Source organism: Anoplopoma fimbria, chromosome 15 (genome assembly GCF_027596085.1).
Source record: "Anoplopoma fimbria isolate UVic2021 breed Golden Eagle Sablefish chromosome 15, Afim_UVic_2022, whole genome shotgun sequence".
Lineage (NCBI taxonomy): Eukaryota > Metazoa > Chordata > Actinopteri > Perciformes > Anoplopomatidae > Anoplopoma > Anoplopoma fimbria.
The window spans coordinates 1,259,692-1,277,191 of record NC_072463.1 but is presented as its reverse complement, the minus strand read 5'-3'; the positions used below and the strand labels follow the sequence as shown (position 1 = coordinate 1,277,191).

At 39.4% G+C, this 17,500-nt stretch overlaps 1 protein-coding gene across 1 annotated transcript in view; it reads right to left on the bottom strand.

Moving 5' to 3' along the window:
- LOC129103647 (neuronal PAS domain-containing protein 3) overlaps positions 1 to 17,500 on the bottom strand; it is a 271,158-nt gene that overhangs the window by 179,725 nt on the left and 73,933 nt on the right. The window contains exon 2 of the mRNA XM_054614220.1: positions 15,692 to 15,790. Coding sequence (XP_054470195.1) covers positions 15,692 to 15,790 — 99 coding nt within the window. The remainder of the gene's footprint in view (positions 1 to 15,691; positions 15,791 to 17,500) is intronic.

Genomic DNA, 17,500 nt, shown 5'->3' with positions numbered 1-17,500 from the left:
CAATCCCGGCTAATGCAGTCACGCTGCCGCCGTAAAAAACTGAGCAGCTGATAATTAAAGGACTCTGTAAAAAGTCTGCCGCAGTCAGAGACACCGAGAGGAGCTAAAGAGAGGGCTCAGATAACGGGGTCAGAGGTCAGTCCACCTTAAAACCTATGTGAAGTGATTTTATGAGGATGAGGAATACACACAACCACAGAGGAAACAGGGAGATGGTAGTACTACTGGTACTTATACTGCTTATACTAGTGATACTACAATACTGATAATACTGCTGATGTTACTAGAGAGTGTTTGGATAACAGGGTCAGAGATTGATCCACCTTAAAAACTCTGTAAACTGCTTTCATGAGGATAAATAATAAACACAACCACAGAGGACACGGGGTGATGGTACTACTACTGGTACTTCCTTCTACTGCTAACATTGGGAGTACTGCTGAAAATCATACTACTGATGCTCCTACTACTATTACTGCTACTGTAGTGCGTTTCTTAAACAATATCAATTATCGATCCACCTTAAAAACTCTTTAAAGTGCGTTCATGAGGATTAATAATAAACACAACCACAGAGTGATGAAACTACTTAAACTGCTAGTTATACTACTCTACTACAAATACTACTGATGCTACTGCTACTAATACTAGTGTTACACAATGTTTGGTTAACAGGATCAGTGATAGATCCACCTTAAAAACACTTAAAAAAAGGTTTTATGAAAATAAATAATAAACACAACCACAGAGGACACAGAGTAGTGATACTACTACTACCTGTTATACTACTGCTACTGCTAACAATAGTGATACTTATACTACTGATACTGATGATACCACAGTGTATGGTTATGTTTTGAATGGAGTTTGGTGAGACGATAAACACTCTCTGACACCCTTCAGACTGCACCCAACTCAAAATCACATTCTCTGACATTAACACCGTCAGCCGGTGGAGCTCTTTAACTATTATCTCCCCCGCCTCCCCCCTCCCCCGCCTCCCGCCTTGCTCCGGCCCTATCTGAGCGAGGGATTGTCGGCTAAACCTTTTCCATGCAGCAAGTGGACCATGACTGGGATGAAATAGGCTGAGATCCAGTGGAGAAGGAGAGGGAGAGGGTTGTGGGGGTGAGGGGGGTTGGGGTAATCAGAGGGGGAGACGGGGCGAGAGAGACGGGGAGAGCAACAGGTAGAGGAAGTAGAGAGAGAGAGAGAGAGAGAGAGAGAGAGAGAGAGAGAGTGGTTTCTAAATGCAGCGTGTCGATCAGACTGATAGACTTCTGAGGACGGATGAGGAGCCAATCTGAGGAAGACTTTCACAGTTGAATCTCCACAAAAAGGGGGAGTTGGGGGAGGACAGACCTTATGCCCTGTCTGTCTGCGTCTCCGTCTACCTGTCTGTCTGCGTCTCCGTCTACCTGTCTGTCTGCGTCTCCGTCTACCTGTCTGTCTGCGTCTCCGTCTACCTGTCTGTCTGTCAACCAGGATTATCTCTCGTCTGGCAGCCTTTGCAGCCGTCTGTCTGCCTCGGTTTTTGTTCACTTCCTGTTTCTCCTCATGTGTCTCTCAGCTTTTCTGTCTTTGCAGTTTGTTTGTCTTCCTGTCTCTCTGGGTTTATCATGATTACGGGTCAAAAGATATCGAAGCAGTAACATGCTGGGATGAAATTGGTTGATATGTTAAAGTTTGTGAGTCCACGTTGTTGTTTAAATGGTTTATAAATGCAGAGTGAGAAAATAAAGGTCCTGTTTCTCATCATGTGTCTCTTTCGTTGTCTTTCCGTCCGTCTCTCAGCTTTTCTGTCTTTGCAGTTTGGTGGAAGCGAATCTGAGGCTCGTCTGTCTTCACTTCTTTGCGTTTTATTGGCTCTCTGGCTAGTTTTTTTAATCTAACTTTAAGTTACATGCCGGGAAGAATTTGGTTCGAAACGTTTAAGTTTTTCATGTCCAGGTTGATGTTTAAATTATGAAATAAAGGTTAAATGCAACCAAGGCCCAAAATACTGATATCTTCCTTAACAAGCCCATCGACTCCTAAAGCACACACCAAAAACAATATATATTTATTGTATTCTACCTTTATTTAACCAGATAAGAACTACTGAGAGCCAGTCTCTCATTTACAATGACGACCTGGCAAAGGTTCCTGTTCTTGGATATCATAAAAAAACATTGTGTGAGGGGTTTGTTAATTACAAAAAATATATATTTTTGTATGTTTTTATTCAGAAGAAGTTTTTAGTTTTGATTTCCAAACTTCTTCCACACTTCCCCAAACCAAGATGTGAGCAAATATGTTAATATTTTCTTTACACAAGTTGCTTAAAATCCAGAATTTACTCAATGATTACACGGTCCTAGAAGTCTTCAAACACAAGTCTCTAATATAATGAGACAAACATGCTTCTAATTCAAAATTCTGTATATTATTCAGTATTTAAGATTGATGCATTTTTTACCAGGTAATAATTAACTGAGCTCCTCTACAGGTCTTCAGACTGTACTTCCAGATCCTCTGTACTACACTGTGTCTTTTTTTTTAGGCTGATGTGTAATAAAAACATTTGAAAACCTTCAAGATCCAAAAAACACAAGAACCGTAAAAACAAGAATTACACCCTTAAAGAAATAAAGCGTGGACGCGGTTAATTAGAGCGAACTCCAGGCAGCGCCCGACCGCTTCGCCTCCCCAACGTCTCCGACAGCCGAAAGGTCCGCCGTACCGAGCAAATCTGAATCCAATTAAAAGTTAGAGATCAAGTTCAGCTTCAGAAAATCGTGAGTGATTTGTGAATCAAAAAAAGGGCGGCTGGAACAGAAATCAAAGGCGGAGGATTGTGTGTGAAGTCCTCAGGTGAGCTGCAGGAGTTAGTTACCCAAAGAGTTGTGTTAATGGATGCACCAAAAAAAACCTCTCTTTGAAGGCAGCAGAAGAGACGGACGGACGGACAGACTCACAGACTCTGTAAAGCTGCTTCCAGGTGAATCGTGTTTCTTTACACAGATGACTGCTTCCTGTATTTCACAGACATCCCTTCATTGCCACGCTTCTCTCCTTCACATCGCCACATTTCTGCTTTTTTATATACGTTGAACTTAAACATTCATCTCTCTCTTCTTCCTTTAGCTTCCTTTTCTGTTTCTCTTTTTCTTTAATTTCTCTATCAGTGAGCATCGTCTCATTTTTCCAAGTTGTATCATCATATAACCTCCCATTTAAACTGGGCAACAATACTGAAGCAGGCTGTAGAAAGTAAGTATTAAATATAAAAAAATCTATATACAGTCGTACATTGTGGTTAAAAACAAGCAAAACCTTGAAAACAACCATAAAATTCTTACTTTATTATATATTTGTAGGTGAACCAATAAAACCAAAAGAAACATTAATGAGAAACCAGTCTCCTCATCACTACCATCCTCTTCCTCATCGTATCAATGATGCAGTAACAGAACTGAAAGTCAACCGTTCTTTTATTTTATCATTTTGTTCTCATCTACCAAACCAGCAGCCTTACTGGTAATGTGTGTCCAAGTCACACTGGGAGAGTGTGACTTAATGAAGACAGACTGAAGGTAGTGAGACGAGACAGAAGCAGGTGATGGACTGAAGGGGAAACATGCAGTTCTACTTGGTTCTGTTCTACCTTTAAAGGATCAGGCTGCTTCTCAGTCCTGCTATTATGACAAACCATCTGAGAAATATGTGATATATATATAATATAATACATACAGAGATGGTAAACAGTTAGAATGGAACAGACTAAAATCAAATAGAAGAGAAGAGAATAGATTGGAATAGGACAGAACAGGATAAAAAAAGAATAGAACTGATTAGAATAGAACATAATAGAACCAATAGAACAGAACAGAAAATAACAGAACAAAATAGAACAGAACAAAATAGAATGGAAACAGAATGAAATAGAACAGAACAGATAGAATAGAACAGAACAGAGCAGAACAGAACAGAACAGAACAGAACAGAACAGAACAGAACAGAGAACAGAACAGAACAGAACAGAACAGAACAGAACAGAGCAGAACAGAACAGAACAGAACAGAACAGAACAGAACAGAGAGCTGTAGAACAGAACAGAGCAGAACAGAACAGAAGAACAGAACAGAACAGAACAGAGAGCAGAAGAACAGAACAGAACAGAACAGAGCAGAACAGAACAGAACAGAACAGAACAGAGCAGAACAGAACAGAACAGAACAGAACAGAACAGAACAGAACAGAACAGAACAGAGCAGAACAGAACAGAACAGAGCAGAACAGAACAGAACAGAACAGAACAGAACAGAACAGAACAGAGCAGAACAGAACAGAACAGAGCAGAACAGAGCAGAACAGAACAGAACAGAACAGTGAAGCAGAGAGCAGAGAGCTGTGTGTTGGATGTGGACAGCTACTCATGTTTATTCATGCAGCCGTGAGCTGCAGACCTGTAAGGTGACTGGCTGTCACACACACACACACACACACACACACACACACACACACACACACACACACACACACACACACACACACACACACACACAAATGTATGCAGGTGCAGGAAAAGACAAACATTCATCTACACTCACACATCTGGCCTGTCTATCACCTTGGATCAGGGCGATAGAGGTGTGTGTGTGTGTGTGTGTGTGTGTGTGTGTGTGTGTGTGTGTGTGTGTGTGTGTGTGTGTGTGTGTGTGTGTGTGTGTGTGTGTGTGTGTGTGTGTGTGTGTGTGTGTGTTGTGACAGAAAGTAAACAACAAAAGCAGCTTATTCAGTCGGTCTGACGACTGCTGCTACATGTTCTACTGTTACTGGTTCTACTGCTGCGTTTACTCAGAATCACACACACACACACACACACACACACACACACACACACACACACACACACACACACACACACACACACACCTGTCTGTCCGTCTGTGACAGATGTGTGTTAATTGCATTGTGTTGACATGAGACAGGTCTACAGCTTTCTCTCTCTCTCTCTCTCTCTCTCTCACACACACACACACACACACACACACACAACACACACATCATGAAATACTCAATATTTACATGCCACTGTTGCGCATAGACTCTATTTTTTTATAATATATAATATTAATTAATCTTTTAGGTTTAGGAAAAAGACTGTGGTTTGTCTTAAAATAACTACTTTTGTTTACTAACAAAACTAAGTGAGAATAACATCGACTCGAAAAAAAGAATCATCAGATTAAATACCAATAAAAATATTTGTCAGTTCGATATTTCCCCCTTTTCCTTCCTTCTCCTCCCTCTGCAGGGTGTGTGTGTGTGTGTGTGTGTGTGTGTGTGTGTGTGTGTGTGTGTGTGTGTGTACCTTACAGGCATGTGTGAGTTTATTAATTATGGCTTCAAATGTGAAGCAAAGACGCTCATGAATTACAGCAGCCGCTGCTGACTGTCAGTCACACACACACCGCTGCAACGGGCAACAGCTGGAACACACACACACACACACACACACACACACACACACACACACACACACACACACACACACACACACACACACACACACACACACACACAATGCAGAGCAACATAAACAAACTACAACTGCAGCTGCTCAGTGTGTTAGATTCACAGGTCTGTAACTTTCACCTCAGTGAAACTACAAAATAACGACGTACTGAAGGTGAAAGTTTTTCGTTAACGTTGTAAAAAATACCCTTACTTATTTATTAATTTTCTCAAATAAAATACTACTTCATATTTCACGTAAAAAAAATATTATATGCAAATTAAAAACTTGCAAATTCCAAAAGAGGTAATAAAAGTAGAAATAAAACATTATCATATTATAAATTTAACTGCAATAATACATTTTATGAATACTATTAATAGTAATATTATAATATCAACACAACTACTGTACCTCACTTCTACAACTAGGACTCAATGGATGTTTGCACTAATGAACACACTCTTTACGTGTGCGTGTGTGTGTTAACATGCTAATTCACACACACACACACACACACACACACACACACACACACACACACACACACACACACACACACACACACACACACACACACACACACACACACATTTAAAAAGCAGCCTGATTGCTGTTCTCACAGAGCAGTAAATGCTCCGGGCCTCTAAATCACACATTACACGGACCTGCTCCACTTCATTTCCCTTTGATCTTTTTCTTTTTTTTTTTTTCCTTCAAAAACACCAACTTACAAATCCCCCCCCCCCCCCCGTCTCTCCCCCATCTACCCCCCCTCTCTGGACAGAGTAAATTAAATTAATAAGGCGTACACATCAGAGGCGGTGGCTGCAGGCCGTCTCTCTCTCTCTCTCTCTCTCTCTCTCTCTCTCCTCTCATGTTTTCATATGTTTTCATAATATATCTACACTAATTGAAAATCCACCGATTCCTCGAACAAACAGGCGGAATTATTAAAGAAGATTTTTATCCGCCCGCACAGACCCGTTAATGGATCCAGTTAATTAGCTTTCAGGTTATTTATCGTTAACGCTGATGTAAAAAAACAAAAACAGGCAGGTGGAGTCATGGAGGAGTTGAGATTAGAAGTTTGGATCAAACTGAGAATATACATTTTTGAATTAATTGTCAATTTCACAACAAAGATGTGTGGGTTTTCAGATATAAAGACTGCGGTTGCCATGGTTACTTTAACAGTATGTAAATAATGATGACGTACGAGAACAGAAGTACAGTGGGTGGAAATATCTTGTCAAGGTATGGAGGACATTAATAAAACCAAAACAATTAGCTTTTTCAGATCTGTGTTCTATCAGTGAGGGAGTAGAATATATTAGAAAGTGGCCGAGTATTTAGTGTCCCGATATAAACATGTATTGGAGGAGAAAAACCATGAAACAGACTCAGATGTTTGACTTCATTCACTGTTAAAATGGACAGTGGTGGTAGATGTTTCGGTTAAACCAGTGACCGTGTTAACTGGTGACTGCAGCTGTTGAAAACACCAACATCACATGTAGGTGTCCTCGTAAAAGCCTTAAATCAGTTAAATATCTGTGTTTATTATCTATCAAACATTTACGTAAGTTTTGTCAAGCAACCACGGATGCATTGGGCCGGAAGTCACCAGTTAACACGGTCACTGGTTAAACTGGAACACCTGTTGTGATCCTGTCTGTTAACCAAACATGAAGCAAATAACATTTTAATGCTGACATGTGGACAGATTTTTAGATAACAAGGCTGTAAAATGGTCTATAATATTCTTTATTACCATATAATGTTGTTTTTTAAAGTCTCATATTATTCCATTGCACAATAAGTTTAAGATCAGCCTCTGATTGGTCGACAGATTTAACCCAAAGCGTCAGGAGATGCTAGCGGACGGCTAACAACAATAATAACTGTTTTTAATCACAGAAGAATCACAGAAAGACACTGCAGTTTAAGTCTGAATCACAAAGCTTCTTAAAAGGATGTGATCTCACCAGACCCCTCATCAAAACGCTGCTTCTTGTCTAAAATTAAATCTCTTGCTTGCAGCATCTACAACAAACTTCAACCTGAGGTCAACAATATCAAGTTATATATATATATATATATATATATATATATATATATATATATATATATATATATATAAATAATGGTTGTTGTATTTTAGAGACGCAAATCAAAATGCATTGTTTGCACTTGCAATAAATACATCAATGCTTACTATGAAATATATATTAAGATTATAAAGTAGCTTATCTGTCTCTGTGATCTGTGATATTCTGATTATTTCACTTCATGTCTAGTAACTTCCTAAAACAAAGGCATCATTGTGTGCTTATAATGAGAAATATGTCAAAAATCTTCACATTTCTTCTCTGTTCAGTTGCTGCTATTCTGAAGTATTTACAGGCATCTTTTTAAATCATAATTCAATGTTTTTTCCTTCACAGAATTACAGCAAAGTTGAGTTCGAGCAGATGTCGAGCTGCAGAACACGAAACAAGTAAATCCTGACAGTGGAAACGGCGTCAACTGTCACAACGAGACGCAGGACATGTAATGAGGAGTTTCATGTCGTTCTGACAACTAAAAAACAAGATAAAGGAGTTTAAAAAGGAGACGGAGGAGAGGAAATAAACTGGTGACGAAGAAAAGACTTCACAGCAGATTTAAGATGAGTCATTCTAAATGTAGAATAAAAAGCCATTTCATTTAAATTAAAGCTCAATTTAAGATAATTTGCAATCCAGAATTATTCTTTCTGTTTATATAATATTTTAGTTAAAGTTTTTTACTTATTTATTATTCTTTACTGTGTTATTACTTATTTACTTATTCATAATAGATCTTGTTTTTTTACTTATGTCTCTTGTTTGCACCGTCCTCTCTGCTGTAATCCTGCAAAGTTTCCCCGCTGTGGGACTAATAAAGAATTATCTTATTTTATCTTATTTGTTTTGAGTTTTTTGTGCTAAAATTAAGACAAAAAAGCATAAACATGGACACATCTCATTGTCTGTATCTCTTCTTTAAAGCCGGATCATTTATGTGTGGGTTAAATGTGGGACAGAACATGCCTTTTTAAGTAAAACATACATTTTTATAAGGAATTGGGTATAAAAAACACTTTGGTGCATCAGGCTCTTGTTTCAGAATCTATTTTCTTTTTCCTGCAGCAGAATTTTAAAAACAGGCTGAAGGAGGCCGACTCTCTGTCAGGATTAAGGTCTTCAAATTAACATCAGACTGGAGTTTCATATACAGTAAGTGAAGCTTTATTCTTCCTCCAAAACAGCAGAACGAGAATGAAAGCAGAGGAAGTAAACGTCCTACGAGGCTTCGTCCTCGAATTTAAACCAACAATATGTTAAAAACCAACAGTGCTCTCCTGTTATACACATCTATAGTCTCCATAATGGAGCAGAGCGGTGCGTTAGATTCATGAGCGTGGCGTCTCTCCAGCACTCAAGTCTTCCTCGGGGGGTTGGGAATGGGGGAGAAAGGGGGAGATCTCGCTGCAGTAACAAGTCAGGGCGATGCTGCAAAAAAGTGCCGCGGGCAACAGCGAGCAGCGGCGCGGTGGCACAGCGGCACAGGCAGGTAGAGACGGGGTGAAAGTCAAATCTCTTCACTGCAAACAAAAAAACTGTGTGTGTGTGTGTGTGTGTGTGTGTGTGTGTGTGTGTGTGTGTGTGTGTGTGTGTGTGTTTGTTCTGGAGTAAAGTGATGCTGTTTTACGGGCGCCACAGGTGGGTACCCGTCCAACGAGGGGAGGGATTTGCAGTTACGAGGACGGATAGACGAGGTGAGGAGGGAGATGTTATCAGCTGTCTCTGTTCTGAGAGCAGTTTGGGACGTCAACGCGTCACACGTGTCAAAACGCCGTGATGCTGATGCTGACAGCTGGCGAGGGATTCACAGGTGTGAGAAGAGAGAAGAGAAGCTCCGGAGAGGGTTTGAGAGTAAAGAGAGGCCAAACGACGAGCTCAAACGTTCGTCTGGATGATGTCTGCTGGAGTTATTCTCTCGCTGCACAGGAAGTGATGGAAACAGTTTTTTTTGTGACAGTCCAACAATAACGCTGGATGGATTACAAGATGAAGTGTTTAAAAAGCTGCACCAGAACTTGGGTGTAATGGTGGAGATCCACCAAAACCAGCCAACAAACGAAAAGACGAGATGGAAACCCAACTGGTCCAACATGAGGTCGAGGTTTGCTTCTGTCTAGACTATTTTCAACATGGCAGCCGGCCATCAAGGCAGTGCATTAAAATGTGTTTCTGAATACATTTTTCAGGCGAGAAATACACAATGCAGTAACAGAATATGACTTATTTACCAAGAGCTCGAAGTCTACATTGAATCCACCTTTTCCACGTTATTTACATTTGAACTCCAGGTTGCGAACTCACTGGTTTGTGGACTGACGTAATGAATACGATCGTCGCCATCTTGTTTTTTTGCAACCAGTGAACAGGAAGTGACCATATATGGACTGAGGAGGAGTGACGTAGAGACGGCGTATACGTCTCTGGTGTCGACCTGTCAATCAGTGTGTAGCCCCGCCCTAAAGCATCCCCTGCTTTATGGTCTGTTTGACTCTAAATGGAGCATCATTTACTAAATGAACATCATGCTGTATTGAAGAAGACTTGAAACTAGAGATTGAGACCATAAACTCATGTTTACAATGTTTACTGAGGGAATAAATCAAGAGAGAAGTAGAGTCATTTTCTCATAGACTTCTATACAACCAGAGGAGTCGCCCCCTGGTGGACAGCAGAGAGAATGCAGCTTTAAGACATGAAGCAGTGACTTCACTTTTCAGAACCGGAGGCCCTGAAGACAACTTCTCCACTAAATCAGTTAGATAAGGCTGCTCTCCTGGAGGATTCTGGGAAATGACATTAAGTTAAAAAACATTAACTAACTTCAGTAAAGTTTTTCTTCCCAGATTAAAGAAAACGAACCAGAACGGAGTCACAGGAAGTAGCCCGGCCCGTGGCTGCTGAATGTTTCATGTCTTCCTGTTTGAATTCTTTTCGGGTGATTTTTAGCTAAAACTCATCCGACTGATTTGTTTCAAACGAACCTCATCAAACATTCTGACTGTTGATTTCAGAGACAATCAGACTGATGGACCTCAAGATCAATGCTTCTGGACTACAAACACCACATCAGGACTTCAAAAGGTCTCTGCACGCACACACACACACACACACACACACACACACACACACACACACACACACACACACACACACACATACAGACACACACACACACACACACACACACACACACACACACACACACACACACACACACACACACACACACACACACACACACACACACACACACACACACACACACACACACACACACACACTTGCTCCCTGTCTAAATCTATACAATCCATTATTAACATGTTTCCATCCAGACAAAGACACAGGTACATGATAAAATATAGAGAAATAAAAGACAAAATAAGAAAAGGTTAAATTATTGAATTCGAGGAGCTCTCTTCCAAATAAAAAAGGACGAACAGATGAAGAGGAGGATTGATATTGTTTTTTTTTCTTTTCTTGGAGGGAAGGTGGAAAGTAGGTTAGAAAAGAAAGTCAAGGTGAGACAGAAAGTGAAGCATCAAAGAGAGGAATTTGAACAAAGTCAGCGAACACGCCAGGAAGTCGACTCACGCGACATGGAAGAGGAAAAAAAACACGTCAGCCATCAAACGAGGAAGAGGAAGAGGAAGCAGGTATGAAGGTGAACTAGGAAGGAAGATAATAAAGAATAGGAAAGGAAAGAGGAAAAGAAGTTGGATAAGAACAACAGGAAGTAATGACGGATGTGACGTTTTCAGTATCATCTAACAGACATTTTAATGCAGAAATTACCATTTTTCATTGTTAGAAATAAAGTAATTTAAATGTTTTTATATGCAATCTTTCTTTTTCAAAATGTCATAAAAATCTTTTACTGAAAACCGAGAAGTCAGACAAAAGAAAAACAAGAAGGGAAGACGAAGGAAGAAAGAGTTAAAAAGAGAAATGACGGAATACAAGAAGGATGGAGGAAGGAAAGGAAGCACGAGAAAAGCTGAAAGAGAGAGAGAGAAAGTAAAAGTACCTCAACATTTTACTTAATAAGGTAAATCCAATCTCAAGCTTTCAAAATAAAAGCGTTTTCTGATGGGACATGATGGCAGTAAACAGGAAGTAAAAAGACTTCCTGTTCACCCGTCCAACCAGATCCCTCCTTCACTGCCTCCAGACCTCTGACATCATTCTATTGTTTCTGATGTAGAGAATCTTCATCCAACCGATGGACGAATACGAGTCCGGAGAGAATAATCATATATATATATATATATATATATATATATATATATATATATATATATATATATATATATATATGTATATCTAAAGGCAGAGAACAAGACTCAACCAAAGTACCTCCATTACTCCCTCTGTGTTCTATTGACACACACACACACACACACACACACACACACACACACACACACACACACACACACACACACACACACACACACACACACACACACACACACACACACACACAGACACACACACACACACACACACAGACACACTCTCTGCCTATAAATGCTGTTTGAATAACATCAGTGTGTGTGTGTGTGTGTGTGTGTGTGTGTGTGTGTGTGTTAGATAGAGGGAAAGTAAGCGAGGCTCTCTCTGGTACATCTGTCTCTTTTAGTTTACAACTGCTTGCACACACACACACACACACACACACACACACACACACACACACACACACACACACACACACACACACACACACACACAGGTAATCCTGCTCAGGCAGAGATGAGCATATAAATGCACATTTCCACAGAGACACACACACTACGTAATTAAACTAAACACACACAAACAGACTATGAAACAAACCCATTTTACATGTTCATGTATGGCAGCATCCAAACACACACACACACACACACACACACACACACACACACACACACTGTAACCAGAGTAGACAGGTGGAGTGTATATCAGGGGCCTCTGTGGCCACACAGCTCCTCCACCATTTATCTCAATTTCACCTTCTGGACACACACACACACACACACACACACACACACACACACACACACACACACACACACACACACACACACACACACACACACACACACACTTTACATTATCAATACACCCAGCAAAAGAAAGAGAGACATATATACATACACACACAAACACTTCTTTGTTGTGTTTATTCCATTAGAAACACACAATCTCTTCAAGTCAACATCTTGAACCACGGCTCTAAAATCAGCGACAGGTAACCGTAGCAACAGGTATAGGTAAAGGTAAAGAAAACACATCACAAACATGACTTCCTGTTGAAAGTGTGTTTGGGTTTTTACAGTCTTTACCCTCCGTCATCACACGGAAGCTTCCTCAGAGGTTTAAGAATGACCTGTATGTGTTCACATCACAGATGTCAAAGGTCGTCTTTGTGCTTCTATTTCAGACAAGGAGCATGAAAAAGTGTAGGTATTTGACGTCTTGTGAATAAGAACTGACCTAGTGAAACTAAGATAAGATAAGATAAGATAAGATAAGATAAGATAATCCTTTATTAGTCCCGCAGCGGGGAAATTTGCAGGATTACAGCAGCAGAGAGTAAAAATACAAGATCAAAACAAGTATTATAAATAAGTAAATAAGTAAATACACAGTAAAGAATATTAAATAAGTTAAAAAGTTAAAAATCCACAATAACTAAAAAAATATATATATATATATATATATATATATATACAGACTATAATATTTATATAATATATATATAATATAACCGTGATGTTAAGGTGACTACTAACTTTAAATGCACGATGAAAACGGCATAAAAACAATGACATCATCCTCTCCATCATAACTTCTGACCTCGTGAAGTGTGTCTTATTATTCTGCTGTGTTAGGAACTTTTCTAGACGTCAACCTCTATAAAAAACGTAGCGACCAGGGGCCAGATCGAAGAGGAAACTACAAAGATGGCCGGACAAAACGCCAAAAAGGTTAAACGAGCCGACAAAGCTCGATCTAAAACAAGAGAGACTCGGTGGTTGACTTTCTCCCTCTGGAGGAGAAGGGAGCAACTATAAATGTTGAGTTCATAAATCCTCCTCACGGTGTCTTTAAAACACGGAGGATATAATCAGTGCAGATCTTTTGTTTTCCTGTTAAGAGGACTGACTGAACTCACTGCTTTTTATATATAACAGTCACTAAAATGATTTATAGTAGATGTTTAAAAGCTTTAACTCCAGAGGTTTATTTAGTCATGGAAATGCAATAAAGGACAGCTGGTAAACAATCTTATTTTTGCTTATTCTCATCACATGAACGTGTAAAAAAAGAAACATTAATATAGGTTTGAAGTCTAAAACCTATTTATCTGCATCTTAAAAAGTGAATGTTTTACACACTAAATGTGACCTTTTCCTGCTTTCAGTATCGCGTAACTCTCTTTATGGATCACTGCGGATTCTCCTCTCTCACCTTTTAAACTCATAAAAACAGGGTGAGAACGGCTGTAATTCTAAATGTAAAAACATGCATTTTGTTTTATTTTTATGCACAGCAATGACTGTATTTCATTGTTAAATATATAGTTATTGAAATTGTGTTTTTATATCCGATCTCTCTTTTCAAAACAATTCACATTTCAACCAATTTGACCAGTTTTAACATAGAATTCAGACATAAAATCATATTTCGGTCCACGTGTGTGAGTATGTGTGCGTGTGTGTGTGTGTGTGTGTGTGTGTGTGTGTGTGTGTGTGTGTGTGTGTGTGTTCCTACATGGTGTTCAGCTCGTCCTATAATGAGCTATTAACTGCTGCTGCCTCTTTTCAGCTCCGTCTGACTCCGACACAAATCCCTCCTTTATTCTCCACTACTGTAATCCACCACACACACACACACACACACACACACACACACACACGCCACAACATCAACCACAATGCATCACTTCCTGGTGTCAAATCCCTTCACTGACAAAGACCTCAGAAGAGGCAGAGAAGGAGTTAGAGGAGGAGAAGGAGGGAGGGAAGAGGAACGATTTCATGGAAGTGTTTAAAAAGGAAAGTTGCAATATGAGCCACACACACACACACACACACACACACACACACACACACACACACACACACACACACACACACACACACACACACACAATGTAAACACACACACAACTAGCAAAAATATTAAATTAAATACCACCTCCAGGGGTTCAAATATAAAAGGTGTTACCTACAGTTATGATATTAAAGCAACATTAAAAAGGTGGTAGAAGGTGCAGAAAATCAGCTGGTCAAATCAAGAAGTTTGCATCACCTGTCCAACTAACGAACCAAGGACAATTAGTTTGGACTAAACATACAAATACAAAATGTGGATTCACAGAGTATTCACTAATATTTGACATAGTTACAACATAGTTACTACTAAACTAAAGAATCCTTAAAAGTCATAATTTGTCCGAAATTGCCTCCATTTTAACACTAAACATGTCCTCGACGTACATCTAAAGGATCTGGATTTAAATTCAAGTCTTCATCAATGAGTGTCGTTGTGTCCGATCATTCCATTGACTTGCTTTACTGTATTAAAAGTACTAATAAAACACTGTAAAAATACTACACTACAAGTAAAAGTCATGCCTTCAAAACCTTCTGGATTGTGGATTGTACCTCTGAGATGTAGTACAGTAAAAAGTATAATATGTACCTTTAACATGTAGTACAGTAAGAAGTACAATATCTACCTCTGAGATGTAGTGGAGTAAAAAGTACATTATTATTATTACCTCTTAAATGTAGTACAATAAAAGGTACAATATTTACCTCTGATATAGAAGAGGAGATGTAGAAAGTACTCATGTAAAAGTATATTCACTCTATACGGTACTTATGTACTAATTCACTTCTGACTTCAATGAAATATCTCCACAAGCAGAACTCGTCCTCCCATCAGGGAGTCAAGACATCAAACCAACAACACCAACAAACCGGTTCAGCGAACAATCCACACTGCTCATACCCAACAAACACAATACTACTACCACTACTTCCACTACTACTACTGCTACTGCTATACGAGGACTGCACACAAACGTTACCATGGTGACGAGGTATGCTGCTGGCCGGCCAGGTGAAGCGTCTTGGGCCGGGCGGCGGAGCAGCTGCCTGCATTAGCCGGCCGCTCCCAGTAGGGGTCACTGTGGAACACACAAAAAACGTGAAGAGGTTCTTTAACGACAGCCGTAAGAGACAACGAGCAGGAGAAGAAGAGGAAGAGGAAGAGAAGGAAGAGGATGGAAATATTCACAGCAAAATGAAAATGTCGTGAAGTTTGCATCCAGTTTAAGAAAAAAAACATATTTATACAATTTGGCTACAGCTTCATGTGGAACAGTTGGGCATTTTAACTCAGTGGGCCATAAAAAAAACAAAAACTCTGTGACCTTTTTATGAGCATTGGAAATCTCACAAAAATGTGAAGAATCGTCATGACATCACCCATTGGTTTTTCAGACTATATAGTTTGAACAGTTGAGTCCCTTGTTATGGATTACAGTAGTCGCCATCTTGGCTTTTTGCAACCAGTGAACAGGAAGTGACCATATATGGACTGAGGAGGAGTGACGTAGAGACGCCGTATACGTCTCTGGTGTGGACCTGTCAATCAGTGTGTAGCCCCGCCCTAAAGCATCCCCTGCTTTATGGTCTGTTTGACTCTAAATGGAGCATCATTTACTAAATGAACATCATGCTGTATTGAAGAAGACTTGAAACTAGAGATTGAGACCATAAACTCATGTTTACAATGTTTACTGAGGGAATAAATCAAGAGAGAAGTAGAGTCATTTTCTCATAGACTTCTATACAACCAGAGGAGTCGCCCCCTGGTGGACAGGAGAGAGAATGCAGATTTAAGACACTAAGCTTTGACTTCACTTTTCAGACTTGGAGCTTGTCGCCTGATTCAAACACAGAGAACTTTATTGCTAGTTTCCAAAGATAATAAATGTGTCAGTCTGTATTTTTGAGGATATGTGTATAAAATGCATGTTTTGCTACAATAGAAACTCTACCGTTAAACAAGGATGAACTGAGCTGCTCCCAGTTTCTTGGCATTAAAATCCTTTGAGTTTCCATTAAGAACCAGTAAATACTGATGAATCATATCATATATAAAATTCAGGACCAGAGAGCAACCAGTTCTCCTGTTCTTAGAGGAAAGAAAACAGGACCTACACTCGTGATTTTGCATGTTTCAGGACATTTATTCCAAACCATTTTACAAAATGCTATGTTTAATATATTTTTCTGCCACCCACACTCCCCGTTAGCTTTAATTCATTTTTGTACCAAATGAAAACCTATTTGCAGACTTGAGCTGTGTGATCCATCACAGTGAACATTCATTCATTCTTGTAAGCATGTCACATTACGGAGGCAACTCAGTGCAGATTTTTCAAATCATTCTGCACCTTAAAGTGGCACTCCACAGATTTAACTTCTCAAGATCAGTTTGATCATCACAGGGAGAAAGTACACAGTGTTCGTTTCTTTTTATTAGTCTGTCTCTTGTGAGTCCACAAACTTGCATCACGATGCAAAATGTTACACTGACAAATGTACATCCAAACATGACGTTTAATTTGACCGAATATAAAAGCAAAACGTAGGGCTTTAAAAGATATTGATGAACGCAATATTATGATTCGTGATTAGGTATCGATTTTTAAAAAGACTGTAGTGAATTTGAATTAATAATGTAAATGATTGCACAAAAGTAGCTCTCTGATGTTGGTAAATGTCGATCCCCCTGCTGTGATTGCTCTTTTTTTAGATCCGATTTTTTGCAGATGATGCTGTGTACTATATATTATGACAGTTTTCCTAAAATTAGATGAAAAATGGTA